This window comes from Grammomys surdaster, unplaced genomic scaffold (genome assembly GCF_004785775.1).
Source record: "Grammomys surdaster isolate TR1022 unplaced genomic scaffold, NIH_TR_1.0 61, whole genome shotgun sequence".
In the NCBI taxonomy this organism is placed as follows: Eukaryota; Metazoa; Chordata; class Mammalia; order Rodentia; family Muridae; genus Grammomys; species Grammomys surdaster.
The window spans coordinates 8,532,339-8,558,326 of NW_021604563.1; the positions used below are offsets into that span (position 1 = coordinate 8,532,339).

Here is a 25,988-nt window from a genome sequence, read left to right on the forward strand (position 1 = left end):
GTTTAGATTAATATTACAAAGCAAGAAGTTAAATGTAAGCCCCTTCTATTACTAATAGTACTGTCACAAGAAAAAATAGGCATCTTTGGCTGAAGATTGGAATGGTTGAGCTCTTATGCATTTCAAATTTTAAGAACCTCCATGGACATTTGTATTCTGTTCAAAATTACAAAATAACCATAAAGTTTTTCACAATCAAATTTCTAGATATTTATTTTATGTTAATGTTCTGAAGTACATTCTAATGCATGCAACAGTTATACATGAACAATTTTTATAACAGTAAAATGTATATATGTAAGCAAAGACATGATATAAATATATATATTCCCCACAACAAGTCTCTGATTAAATATAGCAAGGTAGTTATAAGGGAGTATATATCTATTTAAAGCAATTCATTGATCATTCCTGTTAAAACGTAGCTATAAATTAGCAAATCCCAAACAATCATATGATATCACACAGGTAAAACAATATACATAAATTGTCAGGTGTATATATGCATAAATGGACTTCTTGAAGAAAGTAGATCAAAATGTTAAAAATAGCTAACTTTTCGTAAAATTAAATATGACTATCATCAGAATCTTCTATACTGAATCGTAATTTTTAAAATGTACATGTAATTTGACTTACAGATAAGTAAATACAAATTCTTTATTAAATTAACAATACATTTCTTAAGAATACATGACTAAATGAAAAATACAAACTCTATAATAAAAGTAGTACAATAAAGAGTCTCATTTTAATATATTTCTTCATTTGAAATTAATAATGCAGCATATTTTCTATTCTAAACATAGCACTTATAGTCTATAACCAAGTTTAGAGAGCAAATGTGGTTAAGTAGGTTATTTTTCATTTGTATGCCAAGTCACCTCTTGATATTTCTGCTTGTCTGGAAATATCAAGATATCTTCCAATCAAATCTTTAACAAGTTATAGCCTCTGAATTTTTATTAATGGACAAAGGGGCAGTTCTGTTCATTCATAACAAATGGTGGCTAATATGTCCCTTACCTTTCCATGAAAAGTAAACACTGGTCTTTTGAGTTGTAGCAAAATTGAATCCTGTAAATAAAAATAACAGATATCTGTTTTTAAACTCCATTTTGAAAAAGTTTGTTCACATATTAGTTCACTTACAAATCATCTTTTAATATAGTTACAATTCCAAATTAGAACAAAATTGGTGGCAGGTGACATTTTAAATACATAACCAAGGATGCACTTGGATTAAAACAAATCCCCCCTCCCATTGTGCTGTTTCTGGAAATGAAACCTGCTGCGCAGAAGTCTGAAACAGAATTCTCTGCTTTTATAAAAAATATTACCTTACATTTAAATGGCCCTTTGTTTTATCTAAAATGTTGCCACACGCATTAAAAAGGACTAAGTGGCAATTTAGCAGTAAGATTACAGTATATAATATGCTAGCTTTAAACCAGAAATACAATTTTAAAAAATGATGTAACGGACTCACAACAACGTGGCTTCGCAAACCTTGTAGATGGATATAAACCAGGCTTGCCAAACATCACAGACAGCGCTTATTAAATCGGCTACGTGGAATGCAATGTGCGTGCTGTCTAGCCCCTCCCCACCTACACAAATAAAGGACTCCCCCCTTTCTAGTGTAAAACACATGCTCTTGGAATATTTAGAGGAAATCTTGTCTGTTTGTTTGCGTATGTGTTCTTTATTTTTCCTCAATCATCCATAGCCCCAGTGTCCTATGACGTCACTTAAAGCATTTTCACTTTTTTTATTTTTTTATTTTTTTTCATTAACAATTTTCTGTGTGGTGGTCGTGATCAACCAAATAGGAATTCAGGATGGGCAGTTGAGCATAGGGGCTCCTTTTCTTCCGTTGTTAGTAACTATAGCTGGAGTTTTTAGCTCTTGTCTGTGTGTGTGTGTTTTTTTTTTCCTCTAAGGAGAGAATTTTGAAAGAGTGGGGTAGCGGTCTTCAGAGGCTCTGTGCCTTAGTCACCCCGGTGTCTCTGGGAAGATGGGAGGATCCGGGAGGAAGGGCGTTTTCCTTCGGCCATTCTTTGGCCCCAATACTAGTCAATCAAGTCGTCTCAGCAAATGAGGAGTGAACTGAAAGCATCCTGGGAACGAATTTAATGGGAGGGCTGTCAACAAGGGAGGGGCTGCCCATCCTAACCCAGGAGACGGTTCTGGGTCCGATACTGCGTCATTGGACTGCGGCAGGTCTCGGCACAGGTCCTTTGCGGCCTGACAGGCCTCATAGCTGAGGCTCCCGGCTGCTTCCCCTGCTGCGGGTTCCTGCGCGCCTTCTCTGTGGTCCCGCCCCTACCGCGCCACTGCCACAGCCGCTGCAGTCTGTGCCGCCACTGGTTCCCGGCCGCAGCCGCTGCAGTCTCCGCCGCCTGACCAACTCCGGCCTTCGCCCCCGCCGCCCTAGCCGCCGCCCCAGCCGCCGCCGCCACCGGAGCATCCGTGAGTCCTTTTCTGTCCATCTCTGGGTGCACGATCTCTGCTGTTGTCACCACCTTAAAGAGGTGTACGGGGCTAGCAGTATGGCAGAAGCAGATCCTAAAATGGTCACGGAACCTGCTGTCCATGGGGTTGCTGAAGAGGTGATGGCTAGCTCAGCTGGTGATTCTGGAGATGAATCTGACAGCAATAGCTCTAGCAGTACCACTAGTTGCAGCAGCAGCGGCAGCAGCGACAGCAGCAGCAGCAGCAGCAGCAGCAGCAGCAGCAGCAGCAGCAGTAGCAGCAGCAGTAGCGGTAGCAGTGGCAGCAGCAGCAATGGCAGCCGCATTCACCAAAAGAAGAGGGTACCCGAGCCTTCCAGAAGGGCCCAGCGACGTCCCTCCGGGAAATATTTCATGGATAAGCTGCCGCAAGCAGTAAGAAATCGGGTGCAGGCACTCAGAAAGATTCAGAGTGAGTGTGACAAGGTAGACACCTTGTTCTTAAGGGCAATTCATGATCTTGAAAGAAAGTATGCTGAACTCAATAAGCCTCTATATGATAAGCGTTTTCAGATCATAAATGCAGAATATGAGCCCACAGAAGAAGAGTGTGAATGGAATTCAGAAGAAGAGTTCAGTGGTGATGAGGAAATGCAGGATGACACACCCAATGAAATGCCACCCTTAGAGGGTGAGGAGGAAGAAGAAAGCTGTAAAGAAAATGCTGAAGTGAAGGAAGAAGTAAAAGATATTCCTGAAGAAGTTCCTGAGGCAAAAGTTGAAGAAGAGGAGGCTCCCAAAGAAACTCCTGAGGTGAAAACTGAAGAAAACGAAATTCCAAAAGAAGGTGCTGAAGAAAAAGCTGAAGAACAGGAATCCCCTAAAGAAATTCTTGAGGTAAAAGATGAAGAAAAAACAGACTCTACGGATTGTATAGACACAGCTCCTGAAGAAAAAGAAGACCTTAAAGAAGCTACCCAGGCAGATGCAGAAAATAAAGATCAGCCTACAGAAGAATCTACACCAAAGGTTCCAGTAAGAGAGGCTCAAAAAAGAGTTCCTGAGACAAAGCCTGAAGAAGGAGTCAATATTAAAAGGGCTCGAAAGAGAAAACCCAAGAAAGAAGATCCTAAAGGTATTCCTGACTACTGGCTGACTGTTTTAAAGAATGTTGATAAGCTTGGGCCTATGATTCAAAAGTGTGATGAACCCATTTTGAAGTTCTTATCTGATGTTAGCCTGAAGTTCTCCAACCCTGGCCAGCCTATAGGTTACACTTTTGAATTTCATTTCCTGCCTAACCCATACTTCAGAAATGAGCTCCTGATGAAGACATACATAATAAGGTCAAAACCAGATCACTATGATCCTTTCTTCGCTTGGGGATGGGAAATTGAAGAGTGTAAAGGCTGCAAAATAGATTGGAGACGAGGAAAAGATGTTACAGTGACAACCACCCGGAGTCGCCCATCTATTACAGGGGAGATTGAAGTCCAGCCAAGAGTGGTTCCAAATGCGTCTTTCTTCAATTTCTTCAGTCCTCCTGAGATTCCTTTGATCGGAAAGCTGGAACCAAGAGAAGATGCTATTCTTGATGAGGACTTTGAGATTGGTCAAATTTTGCATGATAATGTCATCTTGAAGTCAATCTATTACTTCACAGGAGAAATGAATGATCCCTACTACCATGACTTCAGGGATTATGGAAACAGGAAGTACTACAAGTAAAACGGGCAAGCTGAAAGATTTTGCAAGAATCCTTAAAAGTCAAGCAAGCAGAAGTGAAGTAGAGTCACCTAACCTTATAAAATAGAAAACTTGCCCTACAACCTGAACACTATTACTCCTTATAGTCTGGTGTTTTCAGTATTCCTGGTAATGTCCTAAAAGGTGTCTTAAGCTTCTGTTTATTCTATCTTGCCTGTTGTACTGTAATATTCTTCAAAATATGTAAACTGCTATTAATTTCCAAAGCATGTTTTGTTTGGTGCTACAGTGTTGGTTTTGTGAAGTCAGTTTTTGTCATGTTACTATTAGATTGTACCTGTGAAAATTGTCAGACTTGTTAGAGAAATCCTTGCCTGAATAAGTAACACTATAAATGCCAATATACATGTGTTTTCTCCTTCCTTTTTCAGCCCAGAAGACTAAAGACTTAAATCTGCTTGCACTAGTTGTGCCTTCATTACTCTGCCATAGAAATGTAGTAATAATACCAACCAAAACATTCTATTGCAAAATGTAGTTGCTTGAAAAAAAGATGAGAGTATATTTAAAAATGTCATTCAGGATCACATTAGATTTTTGTGGATTTGTTTATGTGATTTATTGGTCTATTAGGAAAAGTATTGTTTACCACTAAGGTGTTAAATATGATATAGTATTTTAAAAATTTGACTCATTGTATATTGTGTAATTGAAAACTAAAGAAACCATATTTTCTTCATAATGTGTTCTACTTTGCCTTTTAAAAATTATTTCATCATTTGATACATTTTTATGTTCTTTTATTGTACCCTGAGTAAATATCAAATAAACTGCCATGCTATGAAACTTACCATTTTCTTTTAATTATAAAAATGGCTTATCAAATATAAAGAATACTGAAGAAAGTGAAAAATTAATAAGCATAACTATTAACATTCTAATATTTATCCTAGATTGTAATTCTTCAACTGGAAGATACCAGTGGAAATATTGAAGAGGAATGGGATGGATGGGAGAAGGAAGAGAACATGGGAGGAAGAAGAGGAAAGTGGAAGTAGATAAGGGAAAGAAGAAGGGTGAGAAAGAAGAAAATGGGAAAAAGATGGGAAGGAAATCCAGATGTTGGAAAGGGGAAGGGATTGAACTAAGGGAGGGAACAGTTGGGGAGAGAGAAGGGAGATTATCTTACCCAGAAAGATATTGCTTTCACATGCTCAGGGCCTGTCCTGTACTATGACTCTGGAGGATGTCACAGTATCATGACTTGTTGTTTTTTTTTTTTCTTATAGGCGACATCATTTTTCATTCATAATTCACAGATGATCTCAAGGTAATCATATCCTAAAATTTGGGGTTGAGGCTAGCAAGGGTACTAGCCCCCTAAATTCTGTTTTACTAAAGTACACTGAACCAGGAATAGAATATATAAATATAATAAGCCCTGGAATAAAAAAAGTACATTATTTCATATTTGCCATTTCTCCATATAGATGTTTTCCATCATGATAATAGGAAATAATGTGACAGAAAGAAGACAGAACTATAGATTTCTAGGCTACAGAGCATAAAATTTGGTAGTAGTCATCCTAGATCCCACCATTTATATATAGTTCAGTAACTTCCTTTTATCCTTGCTTAATAAGAATTTTGTCTCCCATATACATAAAAAAATAAAAATATGAATAACAACTGACATGTATATATAACTAATCAAATATACTTGATCTTTAGGTTATGATATAAATATCAAGGAAATTTTTACTTTATCAGTACCATTAGGCAGTTCTTTTTTTATTCTTTCAACTTTTTTTACAGTCCATACTTTATCCCCCTCCCAGTCCACACTCTGACTGTTCCTCATCCCATAACTCTACACCCACCTGGTCTCCAAAAGGATGTTGCCACCCTCCACCACCCATTCCACCCCACCAGACCTCCCTACTACCTGGGGCCTCAAGTTTCTTGAGGGTTAGGTGCATCTTCTTTGACTGAACCCAGACCCAACAGTCCTCTGCTGTATATATGTTGGGACCTTCATATCACCTGGTGTATGCTGCCTGGTTGGTGGCAGTCCTTTTTAATTTAGATTTTGCACTCATCAAGAGTCTTTAGAAAATAGGTGACCTATCTACAGATGAGCACTCAGAATTATTTATAGTCAGCACTTAGACCAGTTATGAGTCTCACTACATTAACTGTTATCCAAAGCAGAAAGGAGCATTTCTGACTTGAGGTGAAAGTAACACAAATTTATGAGATGCAACATAAATATTTATAAAGCAGTTTGTCAGAAAGACCAGTTAGCATGTGCATATGGACAACACCAATTGAACATTCTGTTATTAATAATGAAAAGATTAAAAAAATGAAGATGGAAGGCAGATAAGGTGGAGAGAGGGCAGAAGTTGGCGGGTAGTGGAGGATAATGTCTATGGCTAAAATCTATATAAATATATGGAATTTTCAAAGAATATAAAATTATTTTTTGTAAAAATAATTTATAGGACAGATTATTTGTATGACAGAGCCAAACTGAAGGCTAGTAAAGGTGCTATGCCTTGTTTCATAGCTGCATAGGTTGCCAAAGTGGATATATTCGGTAGCTACTAGGCAACACATATAACAGAACTTTTACAACTTTTACCTGAATTGATACATAATTCTTCAATGGGAAGGGAAGCCCCTTGTTCCCAGGGAGGTTTCATGCCCCAGTGTAGGTGGATGCTGGAAAGGTGGGATGAGAGAGTGTGGGTCGGTGAGGGAACACTGTTATACAGGCATAAAAGCGGGGGTGGATCTGGGATGGGGGTTTGGTAGAGGGGGTAACCAGGAAATAAGGTATCATTTGAGATGTAAATGAATGGAATGATTAGTTAGAAAGAAAGAAAGAGAAAGAAAGGAAGAAAGAAAGAAAGAAAGAAAGAAAGAAAGAAAGAAAGAAAGAAAGAAAGAAAGAAAGGAAAGAAAGTGAAATTCTTAAAAGAAAACACTCCTACGAAAGTTTAGCATCTTTCCTCTATGTTTTTCGTAATGTAAAAAATAAAGACACAGAAGCATATTATGTTAAATATGACTTGCTTGCAGGTGTTTTATTCTCCAGGTCCTTGTCTTAAACCCTACAGTGAATTACACTGGATAGGTATAAGAGGAGCTGACTGTACTGGTAACATTAAGCTTCCTGAAACATAAGCAGTCTTTGCAGGATGTGTCAATTCCTTGGGTAGATTACAGAAGGTAAGAAGAGCAGGGAAACCTGTTAATCCATGGCATTCATTGGAATGTATGTTTGTTTATCACACCTTATAAGCCAAAGGATGTTATAAAAAGAATCTCCTGAGAATGAAGGTGGTGGAACTGTGAGAAATGCTTAGCAGGCTCTTCCATGACTTTCTTATACTCTTTGTCCTTTTTTTGCTATGATCCAAAGCTAAAGCCAACTGCCCACTTAGATGCTGCCAACCTACCTGATCAAGGCCTCTGCCAGTTTATCCTTTCACTCTTCCTCAGCAGTTGATGCCATCTGTTCCATGATGAGATTATTCTTGTCCAGAGTTGATCCACTCTGGTCAATCTAAATATTTGCTATTTTGTTTAACAGACCAGACTGAGATAACAAGAGCCTGTGAGCAGCAACCAGAAGAGCGACAGCAGCAACAAAGTTTACTGAAGAACTCATGGAAGAACATTTAGACATTGGAGGCAGGAGAGCTTGGAATTAAAGGTTATCCTTGGCCTGAGAGCAAGTTCTGGGATTCTAACTTTGGCTACTTAAGAACTCATCTAAAAAATAAATAAATAGGGCTAGAAATGTGACTCAGTTGTTAAGAACACTTGCCTCTGTTTTCAACGACCTCAGTTCTTTTCCCAAAATCCACATGCCTATTCACAACTCTTTTTTAATTCTAGTTTCAAGGGATTTCTATGCTCTCTTTTGGCCTTTGGAACCAGACATGCATTCAGTGCACATACATGCATACAGGCAAACAAACATAAATTTATTATGAATCTTTAAAAAATAAAGCAATTTAAAAAATCATTGAAGGAAATGGAGCTGAATGAAAACATAAGTCTTAGCTCAAATAATGATAATGCCTGTACAGGACTCACAGAGACCACACAGGTGTATTTTCCCTTCAGATGCTACATGGCCATTGGGTAAAGTAAAATAGGAGTTAAATTTGCTCAAGGTTGAAGGATATGGGAAAAAATTATATACAAACTCTCATTTGAGATGTTTGAAGACACTATTAATTATATGAGTACTATGTAGGGTTTGTTCTTATGACAGATGAAAAATTAATGTTCCAAAGATTGTGAGAAAAGTAAAGTTAAGAAACTACTGGCAAAAATTGAAAATAAATTTATTAGGAGGAAAATTGTTCAACTATACATTTATGTTACATCTGTACTTGTATATTTCAAAATGAATATATAGCAGATGTTAGCTAATGTTACAATGAGATTTCATCCTCAGAATATTTAGAAATTGAGAATTTCAAGACTATCAGGAGACCAAGAGGAAATAAAGAATATCTTTCTCCAAAAACAATATAATCACATTTTACCTTTTAAGTGGGACATTCAACCCAAAATGTACTTTCATATTTATTTTCATGAAAAATTCAGTCCTTGAAAAACAATATATATATATATATATATATATATATATATATATATATATATATATATGGCCATGAACTCTTGATCCTCCTGCTGTCACCTCCCTACTCTGAAATTACTAGGCTGGCACCAAGTTGTTTTTTTTTTTTTTAACTTGCTGTGTAGGCAAGGGACTTTGAACTCATCCTCCTGTTGTTAATGTCCTTATGTGATGCTAGAGAGCAAACTCGGGGTTTCGGGATGCCAGGCAGTCATGCTTGCAGCTAAGGTACGTCCTTAGTCCTCACTCTCTACATTTTTTTCATATGAATCAATAGCAGTTGGAGCATGCTTGCTATGGAATGCATGTAGAGGTCAGAGGACACTATGGGAATCTGTTCTCTCCCTTCACCATGCCAGATCAGTTCTTCAGTCTGAGTAGCAAATGCCCCTGCCCACTGAGCCATCTCTCTGTTCCTGGACTATGGCTGCATTTCAGTAAACTGGTTCTATTACACTGTTCCATCACTATAACATGCCAAAGTATGTTCTAGTCTAAAAATCTCCAGAAGGAAAGATAAGATTGCCAGGTAAGGATGGCATGCACCTTTAATCCCAGCAGTTGGAATGCAGGTCTGTGGATCTCTATGAGTTCAAGATCAGACTGGTCTACAGAGTAAATTTCAGGACAGCTAGGACTACACAGAGGAACTGTCTCAAAAAAAAAAAAAAAAGATAAGATTAAGATTACACAGACAAAGGGAGATCTGAGAAAAAAACAAAGGATGGAACACTAAGGGGGAAGTGGGCCTCTATATTATAATGCAAATGCAAAATCCAATCTGTTACTTTCAAGAACAGCCCATTAGTGGATTAATCCCCTTCCCAACAAATCCCTTTCCCACTGTGCTCCAAGGACCAGGAAGTAAGCAGTGAGAAACCTTTGGATTTGCTATCTAAAGACTCACTCAATGTTTTGTTTTTAAGGTTTTAAAGTATGCAAATATGTGTGTTTGTGTCTATGAGTGTAAGTACATATGTTCATCCGAATCTTCTGGAACTTGTGTTACATGTGGTGGAGAGAAACCTAACACACTGGGAACTGAACAGGTCCTCTGCAAGACAGTACGTTAACTTAACTGTGGAACCCAAGTGCATCTATTTTTTTTTTAAGACTGGGGCCTTGCTATCTAGTTTTGAATAGCATGGAATTTACTATGTATATCAGATCATGTTTGGCCTTGAAGCCATCTTCCTGTCTCTGCCTTTGTACTGCTGAGATTACAGGTGTTTGCTGGCAAATATGGCTTCTCCTAGACTTAGTATTTTTTTAATCTTTATTCAGTTTTATTTATTTAATTACTTTGTATTCATGTACATGTAGCTTTTGGAGACTGGACTCAGGTCCTTAGGCATGGCAGCAGATATCTTTTACCTGCCGAGCATCCCACAGGCCACAGAGTCAGCATTTCTATTAAAGGTTCTAATACCCATCTCCATAGAGTTACTAGAAGATTAAGACAATGCAAGTTAAAAATAAATAAATAAATCAAAACAAATGAACAGACATTTGGTCAAACATCACTCTGGCTGTTTCTGCAACAGTATTTGGAATGAAATTTGATTTAAATTGGTAACTTTGAACAGAACAGAAATTGGAGAATTGAAGTCTAGACTCTCTTGGCTAAACAACTCCAAGGGAAAATGCTTTTTTGTCTTTCCTTAATAGGACACTGATTGATTATCGGTGACTAGGAGTTAATCATTAATATGTACAATCCATAGACTTTGCACATACTCATCACTTGAATAAAGTAGTAAAATATGGAGTTAAGTGTGTTGCCCCCCATGATGGCTCTTATCTGAAATCCAGGCAATTAGGAGGGTGAAGAAGGAGGATAAGGAATTCAAGGTTACTCTCAACTGCATAGTGAGTTCCCTGCCATCCTGAGCTACATGAGAAACTTTCTCGAAACATGATAATTACCATACATTAAAATAAAATAATCAAGCACCTTAAGAACCAAATTAATATAAATGATTCTATATTATGTTTTTTGTCATGAACTTGGATATATATGAAAAAAAATCATGAATTGTTTCCCACAATGGTCTTAGTAAAAGTATTTGTAAATATTTTTATTTCTCTTTAGCTTTATAAAAAAGATGATTAGACATATTTCTCTTGCAATAACACTTTTATTTAACTGAGTATTCTGTTTAATATGTTTTAGCTGTTACATTTGCAAAATGTGAAAAGAAGTATAAATTATTCTCTACATTTTGAACAGTACAGATCTCCATCATATCAATCAGTTACAAAAGGAATCTACTTTGATGAAAGTTGAGAGCTATACTTATGTGTGTATAAGAATAAATATTTAGAATAGAGTTACAAATTACATTAATTTAGGGAAATAGTAAAGGTTCTCCTCTAGAGTGTGTGAGCTGTCTAGCTTCATATAGCTGGCTAAGTTTATAGTAACATGTCAATTCTTTAAGTCTCTTTGACAACTATTTAGTTGCCTACAAGATAAAAATGCTGCTATGCCACTATTGTATCATTGGTAAATATCTTATTGGCTATGTCATTGTGGTTTATAGGCTTTTTTTAAAAATAAAATAGCAAATTTTATTTAAATCTCAGCATACAGAGGAAGAGGCACACCTGTGCTTGGAGTAGGTCAGGAGACCACCTGATGCCTTTTTGAAAGGGTGTTTCTTTTCATTTACATTTGCTTTTTAAAAAAAAAATATTGGATGTTTTATTTACATTTCATATGTTGTCCCCTTACCCCATCCCCCACCAACCCAGGAACCCCCTATCCCCTGACCCCTCCTCCTTCTTCTCTGTGGATGTAACCTCTTTCTATCCCCCCACACTCCCACCACCCCACCATCAAAATTCGCACCCCCTGGGGCATCCAGCCTTCATGCCATCAAGGTTCTCTTCTTCCACCTATGCCCAGCAGGGCCCTCCACTTTTACATATTCAGCTAAAGCCCTGGATCCCTCCCTAAGTGCTCCCAGGCTGGTGGTTTAGACCCTGGGAGCTGTGTTTGGTTGGTATTGTTGCTATCCTCATGGGGCCACAAACCCTTTCAGCTCCTTCAGTCTTCACTCTATCTCCTCCATTGAGAACCCCATTATCAGTTCAATGGCTAGTTGTGAGCATCTGCCTCTGAATATGTCAGACTGTTGAAGGCCTCTGAGGAGACATCCATATCAGGCTCTTATCAGCATGCACTTCCTGACTTCCACATCAGCATCTACCTTTGGTGATTGCACATGGGATAGATACTCAGGTGGGGTGGTCTTGAGACGGCCCCTCCTTCAGTTTCTATCCCTCACTTTGTCTCCATACTTGCTCCCTTGAGTATTTTGTTGCTCCTTCTAAGAAGGACTGAATCACCCCCACTTGGTCTTCCTTCTTTATGAGCTTCATGGGGCCTGTGAATTGCATCTTGGGCATTTCAAGGTTCTGGGCTAATATCCAATAATCAGTGAGTGAATACCATGTGTGTTCTTTTGTGATTGGCTTACTTCACTCAGGATGATAATTTCTAGTTCCATCCATTTACCTAGGAACTTCTCGAATTCATTGTTTTTAATAGCTGAGTAATACTCCATTGTGTAAATATATCACATTTTTTGAATCCATTCCTCAGTTGAAGGACATCTGGGTTCTTTCCAGCTCCGGGCTATTATAAATAAGGCTGCTATGAACATAGTTCAGCATATGTCTTGTTATATGTTCGAGCATCTTCTGGGTATATGCCTCAGAGTGGTATAGCTGGATCCTCAGGTAATGATATGTCCAATTTTCTGAGGAACTGCCAGACTGATTTCCAAAGTGGTTGCACCATCTTGCAGTCCCACCAACAATGGAGGAGTGTTGCTCTTTCTCCACACCCTCGCCAGCATCTATTATCACCTGAGTTTTTAATCTTAGCCATTCTGACTGGTGTAAGATGGAATCTCAGGGTTGTTTGTTTTGCATTTCCCTGACTACTAAGGATACTGAACATTTCTTTAGGTGCTTCTCTGCCATTCGAGTTTCCTCCATTGAAAATTCTTTGTTAAGCTCTATACCCCATTTTTTAATAGGGTTATTTGGTTGTCTGGGGTCTAATTTCTTGAGTTCTTTGTATATATTGGATATTAGCCCTCTATCAGATGAAGGATTGGTAGAGATCTTTTCCCAATTTGTTGGTTGTCGTTTTGACCTATTGACAGTGTTCTTTGCCTTACAGAAACTTTGCAATTTTATGAAGTCCCATTTGTCAATTCTTGATCTTAGAGCATATGCCATTGGTGTTCTGTTCAGGAACTTTTCCCCTGTGCCCAAGTATTCGAGGCTCTTCCCCAAATTCTCTTCTATTAGTTTCAGTGTATCTGGTTTTATGTGGAGGTCCTTTATCCACTTAGACTTGAGCTTTGTACAAGGGGATAAGAATGGATCAATTTTCATTCTTCCACATGTTGTTCTCTGTTGAACCAGCACCATTAGTTGAAAATGCTGTCCTTTTTCCACTGGACAGTTTTAGCTCCTTTGTCAAAGATCAAGTGACCATAGGAGTGTGGGTTCATTTCTGGGTCTTCAATTCTATTCCATTTCTCTTTCTGCCTATCTCTGTACAAATACCAGGTAGTTTTTTTTATCACTTTTGCTCTGTAGTATAGCTTGAGGTCAGGGATGGTGGTCCTCCAGAAGTTCTTTTATTGTTGAGAATAGTTTTTGCTATCCTGGGTTTTTTGTTATTCCATATGAATTTGAGAATTTCCTTTTCTAACTCTGTGAAGAATTGAGTTCTCTGTGAAGAATTTTAATGGGGATTGCATTGAATCTGTAGATTGCTTTTGGCACGATGGCCATTTTTATTATATTAATCCTGCCAATCCATGAGCATGGGAGATCTTTCCATCTTCTGAGATCTTCTTCGATTTCTTTCTTCAGAGATTTCAAGTTCTTGTCATACAGGTCTTTCACTTGCTTGGTTAGATTCACACCAAGGTATTTTATATTATTTGCAACTATTGTGAAAGGTGTCATTTTCCTAATTTCTTTTTCAGTCTGTTTATCTTTCATGTAGAGTAAGGCTACTGATTTGTTTGAGTTGATTTTATAACCAGCCACTTTGCTGAAGTTGTTTATCAGGTTTAGGAGTTCTCTGGTGGAAGTTTGGGGGTCACTTAAGTATACTATCATATCATCTGCAAATAGTGATATTTTGACTTCTTCCTTTCCTATTTGTATACCTTTAACTTCTTTTTATTGTCTAATTGCTCTGGCTAGAACTTCCAGTACTATATTGAATAGGGAGGGGGAGAGTGGGCAGCCTTGTCTAGTCCCTGATCTTAGTGGGATTGCTTCAAGTTTCTCTCCGTTCAGTTTGATGTTGGCTACTGGTTTGCTCTAAATTGCTTTTACTATTTTTAGGCATGGGCCTTGAGTTCTTGATCTTTCCAAGACTTTTATCATGAAGGGGTGTTGAATTTTGCCAAATGTTTCTCAGCATCTAGTGAGATGATCATGTGCTTTTTTTCCCTTTGAGTTTGTTTATATAGTGGATTACATTGATATGTTTTTGAATATTGAACCATCCCTGCATTCCTGGGATAAAACCTACTTGATCATGATGGATGATTTTTTTGATGTGTTCTTGGATTCGGTTTGCTAGAATTTTATTGAGTATTTTTGCATTGATGTTCATAAGGGAGAATGGTCTGAAGCTCTCTTTCTTTGTCCAGTCTTTGTGGGGTTTGGGTATGAGTGTAATTGTGGCTTCATAGAACGAATTGGGTAGTGTTCCTTCTGTTTCTATTTTGTGGAATAGTTTGAAGAGAATTGGTATTAGGTCTTCCTTGAAGGTCTGATAGAATTCAGCACTAAAACCATCTGGTCCTGGGCTTTTATTACTGGGGAGACTTTTAATGACTGCTGCTATTTCCTTAGGGGTTATGGGAATATTTAGATGGTTTGTCTGCTCCTGGTTTAACTTTGGTACCTGGTATCTGTCTAGGAAATTGTCCATTTCATCCAGGTTTTCCAGTTTTGTTGAATATAGGCCTTTGTAGTAGGATCTGATGATTTTTGGAATTTCTTCAGTTTCTGTTGTTATGTCTCCCTTTTCAGTTCTGATTTTATTAATTTGAATACTGTCTCTGTGCCCTCTGGTTAATCTGGCTAATGGTTTATCTATCTTGTTGATTTTCTCAAAGAACCAGCTCCTGGTTTTATTGATATTTTGTATTGTTCTTTCTGTTTCTATTCGGTTGATTTCAGCCCTGAGTTTGATTATTTCCTGCCTTCTATTCCTCCTGGGTGTATTTGCTTCTTTTTGTTCTAGAGCTTTTAGTTGTGCAGTCAAGTTGTTAATGTGTGCTCTTTCCAGTTTCTTTTTGTAGGCACTTAGAGCTTTGAGTTTTCCTCTTAGCACTGGCTTCATGGAGTCCCACAAGTTTTGGTATGATGTGTCCTCATTTTCATTGAATTCTAAAAAGTCTTTCTTTTTCTTTCTTTATTTCTTCCTTGACCAAGTAAGTCATCATTGAGTAGAGAGTTCTTCAGTTTCCATGTACACGTGGGTTTTCCATTGGTTTTATCATTATTAAAGACCAGTCTTAGTCCCTGGTGATCTGGTCAGATGCAAGGGATTATTTCAATCTTTTTGTATCTGTAGAGGCCTGTTTTTTGACCAATTATATGGTCTATTTTGGAGAAGGTACCATGAGGTGCTGAGAAAAAGGTATATTCTTTTGCCTTAGGATGAAATGTTCTATAGATGTCTGTTAAGTCCATTTGGTTCATAACTTCTGTTAATGTCAAAGTGTCTCGGTTTAGTTTCTGTTTCCATGATCTGTCCATTGCTGAGAGTGGGGTGTTCAAATGCCCCACTATTATTGTGTGAGGTGTAATGTGTGTTTTGAGCTTTAGTAAAGTTTCTTTTATGTATGTAGATGCCCTTGCATTTGGAGCATAGATGTTCAGAATTGAGAGTTCACCTTGGTAGATTTTTCCTTTGATGAGTATGAAGTGTCCTTCCTTATCTTTCTTGATTAATTTTGGATGAAAGTCGATTTTACTTGATATTAGAATGGGTACTCCAGATTGTTTCTTGGGACCATTTGCTTGGAAAATTGTTTTACTCCCTTTTATTCTGAGGTAGTGTCTGTCTTTGTCACTGAGGTGCGTTTCTTGTATGCAGCAAAATGTGACCATGTGACCAGGTGACTCATTCTCTCATCCTTGTGCCTTTGCTTATAAGATTGAACTTTGCCCTCAAAACACAAGCAAAAATAAACCTTTCTTTCATCAAATTGTTTTTTGTCAAAGATGTTGTCACAACAGTGAGAAAGGTAGCTAATGTTTATGCTAAATGCTTAAATACCTTTATTATCTCTATCTTCAGTCTTTCAAAGTCATGGTTAATTTTATTTATTCCTTAAATTGGTCAAGATTCTACTATATTTGTAGAATAAAAGTCTACCAGTTACAATCTTTAGTAATATCAAAGGCCAGAATACCTTTTTATAGACCTCAGCTCTTCTTTCTTTGATTACATTTAGTAATAAACATCAGTGAAAGAGTAATCCACGCTTTTGAAAACAATTTGCAGAGATAAATGCTTTTTGTCCAACCTCTTGTAGTACTAAGCAGGATATTATTAAGGGAGGCAAAACTGGGTTGAGAAACTTCCGACATGAAATTTTTTTCTTTTTCTTTATTGAATGTTTTATTTATCTACATTTCAAATGTTAACCGCTTCTCAGTTTTCCCTCTGAAAACCCCCATTCCATCCCCTCTTCCCCCTGCTTCTGTGAGGGTGTTCCCCTCCCTACCCAGCCACCCACCCAGGCCTGTCTTACTGCCTAGCATTACTGAGTTATTGAGCATTCACAGGACTAAGAGTCTTCCTTCCTGTTGATACCAAATAACACCATTCTCTGATGCATATGCAACTGGAATCATGGGTCCCTCCAAGTGTAGTCTTTAGTTGGTGGTTTAGTCCCTGGTAGCTCTTGGGAAGTCTGGTTGGTTGATAGTATTTTTCTTCCTATGGGGTTGCAAACCCCTTTAGCTCCTTCAGTCCTTCCCCTGACTCCTCCACTAGTGTCGCTGTGCTTAGTCTGATGGTTAGCTGCCAATATCCACATCTATATGGGTCATGATCTGGCAGAGCCTCTCAGAAGACAGCTATACCAGGCTCCTGTCAGCAAGCACTTGTTTGCATCAGTAATAGTGTCTGGGTTTCGTGTCTGCATATAGGATGGATCCCTAGGTGGCATAGTTTCTGAATGGCCCTTCCTTCAGTCTCTGATCCATTCTTTGTATTTCCTTTAGCAAAAGCAATTCTGGATTAATATTTTTGAGAAGGGTGAGTGTCCCCATTCCTCTACACAGGGCTGTATCTAACCACTGGATATGATCTCTACAGGTTCTCCCTCCCTTTTGTTGGGCATTTCAGCTAATGTCATCCCTGTTGGGTACTGGGAGTCTTCCTTTCCTGCCATCTGGGACTTTCTGGTTACTATCCCCAGTTCCCCACCATACCCTCCTTGCTACACATCACTGTTCAATTTCCTGGCAATGTACATGGAATTTTAAAAGAAACATTTGGTAAGAACTATTTTTTTAAAAAAAAATAATTGTGTGTACATACTTAAGACAATGCAGGAAGTCATAAGGCAATGGATGACCTACCAAATGATCGCTATTTAAATATTTGTACCACACTTGGTGAGAAGTGAAATGCAAGAAAAGTAGTATCTCCTGAAAACTATCACTACTATTTAAAACTTCAGATAAAATGCCACTATTAGAGACTTGCTAAATTAGTGTTAACTCACTGTATTTTTATTTCAATTAAAAAAATAGAAAAAAAAAGAGGATTCTGGAAATCCCTCATATTACTTATAATTATTTAACTGTATGTCAGATTTTAATAAACCTCTTCAGGCTTTAAATTGAGATACAAACATAAATGTTCAGAGAGATATAAATCTCTTGTTTGTTATCTGGTTTTGTTGCTGAGTTCAGGGTTCAAGAAGAATACAAAAAAACTAGTATAAAAGTATACTAATTTTAAATATTGAAAGACTTAGATTTTCATAGCATAGTAATTTATACAGATTGCAAATTAATTGTTTGAAATTCTTTTCTAAAGAATACTGCTATATTTAACTAGACCAAATGACTAGAGAAAAAACCAGCTATTTTTAAATGGCTGTATGTGTGATGTAGGTTTAGGAAAAAGGAAACCTGATTTTGCAATTTATTGTAGGTAAATAGTCTACAAGTAACGTGTAGGAAAGCACCAGAAAATTTTGTTCAGGGAAATCATTGACTAATTTTCTAAACAATAGTCTAAGAAATTAAATGTTTTAAAAAGTAGTTTCTTCTGTTATTCCTCATTCCTATAAAGCAGGATGAATACTGATTTAATAACTTTTCAAAATCAGGCAAAACAGATGCAATGCATTAAAGCACAAGTTTAAATACGGATTTATGAAGCACTCTGTTGTTTATTTTAAATATACTTGTTTTCTCTTTTAAGCTGGTGTTAATCATACATGTGATTTCTCAGTGTATCTGCATGGTGAATCCACATACCCTGAAATGTTCGTAGCCAACCATGATTCTTCCTCCTCCTCTCTGCACCCTTTCTTGATCTTTATAATTCTACTTTCAAGCCAGGAGTTTTTCATTTCCATGAATGAAAGAGAATATATGATACTTCTCTTTCTGTGATTGGTTAATTTCGCATAACATGTTTTGTACTTACATTCATGTGTATGTATATCACACTTCCTTTATTTATAAAACATATATTTTTATTTATGCATGCTTGTCTATGGAGTAATATGGGAAAATAAGGACAAGTGCTTGTTGAATTCAGAAGACAGCAGCAAATTCTAATAAATAATGGCAGAACATCTAAGAATTGACAATATTTTGTAGTAAGAATTTTCAAGGAACAAAATATGAGCTGCTTGCTTTGAACATTTGCTGACTATAGATTAGAGAGTTAAGAAGAGTTCAGCCAAGGTTTACTATAGTAGAACAATTTTTAAAGTACTTGTTTAATTCTGAGATTTGTGATGGTGGCATTATATTACTATTGAGAGGGTTAACATGTGCTTAGGGAAGTAGAGTAGTTGTTCTTGATTTTGGTCATGTATCTTCAGGCCTATGACTGAAATTGGGAAGTTTTTGACATATCAATGTACAAAAAGAGAATAATCAGCCTTTTCCTTTGAAGCTGAGATTACCTTGTATTAAATATGCTTGAAACACCTGCTTTGCCCTAATATGAACACATTGATAACAGAAAATGCTTTATATAATAATTTTTGTTTTTATAATTTAAATTTATCATACAATATATTTTGAACATATTGCCCCTCTACCAACTGCTGTTCTTTTCTATGGTCCCTGTAAAATACAGAAGCAACAATAACAACAAACAAAAAAGCAAAGCAAACTTCAAAAGAGAAAACGAATGAAATAAACAAAAACACTAAAACAAAATGAAAGGGCCCCCCAAAAATACATGGATTCCATTTTGTCTTTGCCAACTATACTGGGACATAGACTGTCTTGGAATGTGGTCAATGTACCCAGCGACCCTTCCATGAGAAAAAAAAAACACATTTCCACTTTCCTAGCAGATATCAATTGCAAGGAGCTTCTTTGTTTGGGAAGGGATATTGTGTGAACTTTTCTTTTTGAGTGGTGAGACCCTAACTGGATTAAACCTGTGTGTTTTGTTTGCTGCCACAGTCTCTGTGAGTTCTTATGTATGTCAGGTGGTAGGTGTCTGTATGATACTGTTTCTTTGACACTATGCACAATCTCTGGCTGTTACAATATTTCTTCTTTTCCTTCTTCATAGAACCCTGGGCCATGAGGGGAGGTGTTTAATAAAGATGTCCCATTTAGGAATCAGTGCCCCTAAGTCTTGCATTCTCTGAACATTGTCCAGTTATAGTACTCTGTGCTCATATCACCTCTTGTAAGAAAAGGCTTCTGTGATAAGGGTAGAGTAATATTCTGCTCTGTGTGTATTGAAATATGTCATTAGGCATCATTTTATTGCTCTGTTAATTTAGAGCAAAAATAGTACAAAGTATTCTCTTCAACCCATGACCTGTCTGTTTAGAAGTTCTTTGACAGTTTTGTGTCAGTTATGGATTCCTTTATGTATATGGGCCTTAAATATTTTTTAAAAGTGGTTGACTATTACCATAATATTTACACTTCAGCTACACCAGTATATTTTTCATATGGGTCTCTGTTGTTAGTCATAAGTTTTGTGTCTGGGTGAAGTTGATGTCTACTTTTCTCCTTTGTTACTATGCAAAGCATCATAATTGCTAGTCAGTAAGGATAAGACTTCTAGCAGGGGACTAATTTAATTCTTCCATATGAAAAGGCATAAATAAGTTTTATCTTCAGCAATAATGCCTTGCCTTCAGCATATGGAGAATAACCAATAGTCTGTGCAGTAGCCTCTGGTGTTTGAGGAATCTATGGGAGCACTTTGGGTAACAACTCTACAAGAGAACTTTAGCACCCATTCTTGATGCTAAAGGTTTTACTTGGTAGCATAAATCTCTGGTTGGTGCATTTTCTCCTTCATTATATAATAACTTGATTTAAATATATTTGAAGAAGTTTCTAAAATAGTATATATTTTCATATGACAAAGGCCTCTTGTGTTACTTGTCTTTGCTCATATTTCATCCTTAACCTGCCTTCTCATCCCTCCACTTAATAATATTATTCTAGTTCCCCCTTTATCTCTTTATAAACATGGCAATCTATTTCTCTTCTTTTGAGAGATCTCCTTCCCCCAGTCCCTTACTAGCTATGAAACTTCTATGGGTATACAAATTGAAACACATATGTCTGAAGTTTAATATCTAATACATACCTATATACATACACACACACAAACATATCTATATCTATATATCTATATAATATATATCTATATATATCTATCTATCTCTATCTCTATCTCTATCTATCTGTCTATCTATCTATCTATCTATCTATCTATATCTATCTATATCTATCTATCTATCTATCTATCTATCTATATCTATATATATATATATCTATATATATATATATATGGAAACATGGAATATTTGTATTTTTGGAGTCTGACTTACAAAATCCAGAGGATGATTGTTCCATTTACCTGTAGATTTCAGGATTCACTTTTGAAAAAGCTGAGTAAGATTCTATTGTATAAATGTAGTACCTTTTCATTATCCATTTATCAGTTGATGGACATCTACGATTTTCCAAATTTATGGCTCTTATGAATAAAGCATCGATTAGCATGGATGAGCAACTATCTCTGTAGTAGGATATAGAGTCATGTAGTGTGGTGTTTTGAGTATGCTTTGCTCATTCGGAGTTGTAGTGTTAGGAGGTGTGGTCTTATTGGAAAAAGTGTGTCATTGTAGGGCTGGGCTTTGAAACTGCCCAGGGCAGAAGAGTGTTACTTCTGGCTGCAGTCTGTTCAAGATGAAGAACTCTCAGGTTCTCCAACACCATGTCTTCGTAGATGCTGCCATGATTTCTATCATGTTGATAATGGACTGCGCCTTTGAACCTGTAAGCCAGCCCCAATTAAATGGTTTCCCTTATATGAGTTACCTTGGTCATTGTATCTTTTCACAACAACCAAAACCCTAACTAAGACGTTGTGCACATATGCAAAATAATTATATCAATGAATCATGTGATATATACATTTTCAGCTTTCTGCAAAAGAAAAGCAATACCAATTTCTATGAGGGCTCTACCAGGTTTCACTTCCAGCAGCAATGAAGAATTTTCCCTGTTGCATTCTTACTAGCATGTGTTGTCATGTGTTTATTGATCTTTACCATGTTAATTGGAGTAAGTTGAAATCTAAAAGTTTTATTTTTCATTCACCTTATGACTAAATATATTTAACATGTATTCTAATATTTCTCAGATAATTGTGTTTCATGTTATGACAACTCTGTTTAGTTCTATACCACATTTTTAATGGGGTTATTTCTTTCACTGATATTCTCTTTTTTAGTTCTTTACATATTCTAGATATTAAAACTCTATCAAGCATATAATTGGTAAAGATTGCTCCCATTCTGAAGATTGAAACTTTCCTCATATCATAGTTTCCTCTGTTGTACAGCAGGTTTTTAGCTTTATGAGGTCCATTATTAATTATTAATATTAATGTCTATACTACCATTGTCCTTTCCAGAATGTCCATTCCTACAATAAGTTCAAGTCTTTTCCTTATCATATTCAGGTTATCTGATTTTATGTTAAGGTCTTTGATTCATTTGGAGTTGAGGTTTACTTAGGATTATAGATTGAGATCTATTTTCATTTTTCTACCTGCTCTTATCTGCTTTAGTAAGAACCATTTCTTGAAAATGCTGTTGTTTTTCCAGTATGTGTTTGGATTATTTATCAAAATTCAAGTGTCCATGGGCATGTGGAGTTATGTCCTGGTCTCCAATTCTATTTTAATAGTTTATATGAATTTTTATGGCAATAGCATATGTTTTTATAATTACAGCTCTGTACTACAATGTGAAATCTGGGATGCCAATACCTCCAGCAGCCCTTTTTTATTCAGCAAAGTTTTGGCATTCATGGAGTGTGTGTGCGTGCGTGTGTGTTTCTATATGAAAGTGAAAGCTAAACTTCCATGAAGATTTTTGTTGAAAATTTGATGTGAATTACATTGACTTGCTAAATTACTCTTTGTAGCATGATCATTTTCACTACATTAATCCTACTGAACCATGAGCATGGGAGATCTTTCCATCTTCTGGTGTTTGAGTTTGGTGCATAGATTTTTAGATCTGTGATATACTTTGGGTAGACATTTCCTTTATGAACTATGTAGCATCCTCTGGTTTTTTTATGGTTAGTTTTGATTTTCTTTATATGTTCTGACAGATATAAAGTAGCTATATCTACTTGCTTCTCAGCTCAATTTGTTTGGAATACATTTTCCCTCCTTTTTACTGTAACTTGATGGGTATCATTGTTGGTTAACTGTGTTTCTTGAATGCTTAGCTCAGACAAGGGACTCTGTAAGTAGACTGAAGCAACATTGGAATGGAGGAAAAGAAGGAAATGAACATTCCTTATACAGTTCTAGTCTAGTGTGCAAGCTTTGGATCCCTGGTAGAAGAGGTATTGGAGGACAGTGGAGTTAAAAAGACAGGGGATAGGCTAGCAGAAAAGGCTGGAATGGGTCACCAGGAAGATCTAGGGAACCCCTACTAGTCAAAAATTTTAACTCAGGGAATATGAATATATTTATGTTTACCAGAAATCAGCATGTGTTTTCTGAAACATCCAAAAATTATATTTTATTTTTAGTTACTGGAAATAGGATGATAACATTCCATCCAGTAACTATACATAGCCTAACAAAACTTCTAGTGTTTAATGGGACACCTGTATTTGTGTTGATTTTGAAGGTATCCATGTGACCCCCCAAACCATATATACCATTGTCATTTACTTTCATTACCTTTAAGAACTCCAATGAAAGACTCTCTTGCTGAAGACATCATTGATTTAGAAAAGTGGATGAACTTAGCTGTTACAGATTTGGAGAATTCCTCCCCAAGGCTTGCTTTCATAGATGTTGGAGCTGCCAGAAAAGAGAAGATACCAAGAGTATTACCTGGATGTAAGGCCTGAGAACCACAGCAATGTCAGGACTAGCAAGATATCTGTAATGGTATAGTAGTTGTACTCATATTTTTTTGGCAACCAAGAGCTGTCAAATTGAACCTACAGCCCATTCCATAGGAAGAAAACCATAGCCTTTGTTATAAACCTAACCAAGAACCCCAAAATGGAAGAATCATACATTCTGCAGAAGAACACACTATTATCACTTTTTAAAAATTAATATACCCTCCAACTATATCTTTAAAACTCTTTTAAAAAGAAAGCAATCACAGGGGGCAGAGGGAAAGAGGGATAAGGGTGGAAGAATAAAATGAGGATGTTGGGAGGGGAACATGATCAGGTATTGGGGGGCAAGAGTGAAGCCCTGAGGTCCAGCAGAAAGAATGGAAACAGGCAACCTCAGAAGGTAGGATATGGAGGGATCCTCTGGAATGTACCAGAAACCTGGGTGGTGAGTGACACTCAGGACTCAAAGGGAGGGATCTTAGATAAAATGTGGAACAGTGGGGAGAGGGAACATGTAGAGTCCACCTACAATAAAAAGATAGGGCATCAAATGGAATGATGGAGTTGCCATCCCACAGACAAAAACTCTGACCCAGAGTTGTTCCTGTCTGAAAGAACTTCAGGGAAAAAAATGGAGAAGAGACTGAATTTAAGGAGGTCTAGTGACCAACCCAACTTGGGATCTAACAAGGCCTGATACTATTACTGATGCTATGATGTGTTTATAGACAGGAGCCTCACTTGGATGCCCTCATAGAGGCCCAACAAGCAGCTGACTAAGACAGATTCAGATACTTACACCCAACCAATAGACTGAAATCATCGACCCCTGTGGTTGAATTAGGGAAATGCTGGAAAAAGTTTAGGAAGAAGGTGCCACCATAGGAAACCCAGCTGTCTCAAACTAACCTGGAACTCTGTGATCTCTCAGACACTAAGCTACCAACCAGGCAGCATACACGGGCTGGTCCAAAGCCTATGACACATATACAGCAGAGGACTTCCTGGTCTGGCCTCAGTGAGAGAAGATGTACATAACCCACAAGAGACCTGAGGTCCCAGGGAGTAGGGAGGTCTAGTGGAGTGGGGCGGGTATGGAGCCATCCTCTTGGAGATGGGGGGAGGAAGAATGGGGTAATGAAATGTAGGAGGGAAGACAGGGAGGGAGATAACAACTGGACTGTAAAAAAGATTAATTTTAAAAAATAAAGAAAATAAATTATTTTCTCATGCAATATATTTTGATTATAATTTCCCCTCTGTCTAATTCTCCTACCTCTTCTTACATCCACTTCCTTTTGGTGCGTCATTAGAAATTAAAAAAAAAACAGGCTTCTAAGATAAAACAACAAATCATGAAAAAATAAAATATAAGATGAACCAAAAACTTTCGTATTAAAGTTGGATATGGCAATCCTATAAGAGAGAAAAAAGCACAAAGAGTAGGAAATACAGTCATAGATACATTAGTTCTCATAACCAGGAGTCCCATCAAATACTAAGCTAATAGTTGTAATACATATGGATAGGACCTGTTGTAGACTCATATAGGTCCTTTCCTTGCTGCTTCAATCTCTGTGAGTTCACATGGCCTTAATTAATTCAGAGGGTTTTGTTCTCCTGGTGTCCTTTGAGCCTTGCAATCTTTCTCCCACTTCTGTTGGACTTCATGAGCTCTAAGAGGAAGGATTTGATAGACATCTCCAATTTAGACTCTCTCCACATAGTGTCTGGCTGTGGTTCTTTGGATCTGTTCTCATGTGCTGCCAGAGGAAGCTTCTTTGATATTAACTAATAAAGCACTGATTTGTGCATTAAATCCTTACTCATTTTTTTAAATTATTGGTTATTTTCTTTATTTACATTTCAAATGTTATCCCCCTTCCTGGTTTCCTGTCCACAAGCCCACTAACCCCTCCCATTCTCCTTGCTTCTATGAGGATGCTCCCCCATCGACCACCTCCCAGCTCACTGCCCTAACATTCCCCTATACTGAGGGATCAAGCATTTATAGGACCAAGGACCTCCCCTCCCATTGATGCCAGATAAGTCATGGGTCCTTCCATGTGCACTCTTTGGTTGATGGTTTAGTCCCTGGATGCTCTGGTGGGTCTGGTTGGTTGATATTGTTGTTCATTGTATGGGATTGCAAACCACTTCAGCTCCTTCAGTCCTTCCCCAAACTCCTCCACTGGGGTCCCTGTGTTCAGTCCCATGGTTGGCTGCAAGCATCTGCATCAGTATTGGTAACACACTGGCAGAGCCTCTCAGGAGACATCCATATCAGGCTCCTGTCAGCAAGCACTGGATGGCCTTTCATTCAGTCTCTGCTCTACTCTTTGCCCCTGTATATCCTTTAGATATGAATAATTCTGGTTTAATATTTTTGAGAAAAGTGGATGGTCGCATCTGTCAACCAGTCCTGGATGAGGGATGGGGCCACCCACCCATCTCAAAATACTTACTCTTATGTGCATAAATATTGGTCTCACCTG

General features: G+C 37.4%; 1 protein-coding gene and 1 long non-coding RNA gene across 2 annotated transcripts; both read left to right on the forward strand.

The window, feature by feature from the left end:
* Window positions 1–2,187: 2,187 nt before the first annotated feature.
* Window positions 2,188–5,002, forward strand: Nap1l3 (nucleosome assembly protein 1 like 3). Its single transcript, XM_028783569.1, has one exon. It carries the CDS (start codon window positions 2,553–2,555, stop codon window positions 4,179–4,181), a length of 1,629 nt encoding a protein of 542 aa, XP_028639402.1. The 5' UTR covers window positions 2,188–2,552; the 3' UTR covers window positions 4,182–5,002.
* On the forward strand, window positions 2,192–7,973 carry LOC114635003. Its single transcript, XR_003713404.1, has 4 exons — window positions 2,192–2,472; window positions 5,114–5,236; window positions 5,450–5,490; window positions 7,759–7,973. It is a non-coding gene; the product is annotated as an uncharacterized LOC114635003 (long non-coding RNA).
* The last annotated feature ends 18,015 nt before the right edge of the window (window positions 7,974–25,988 follow it).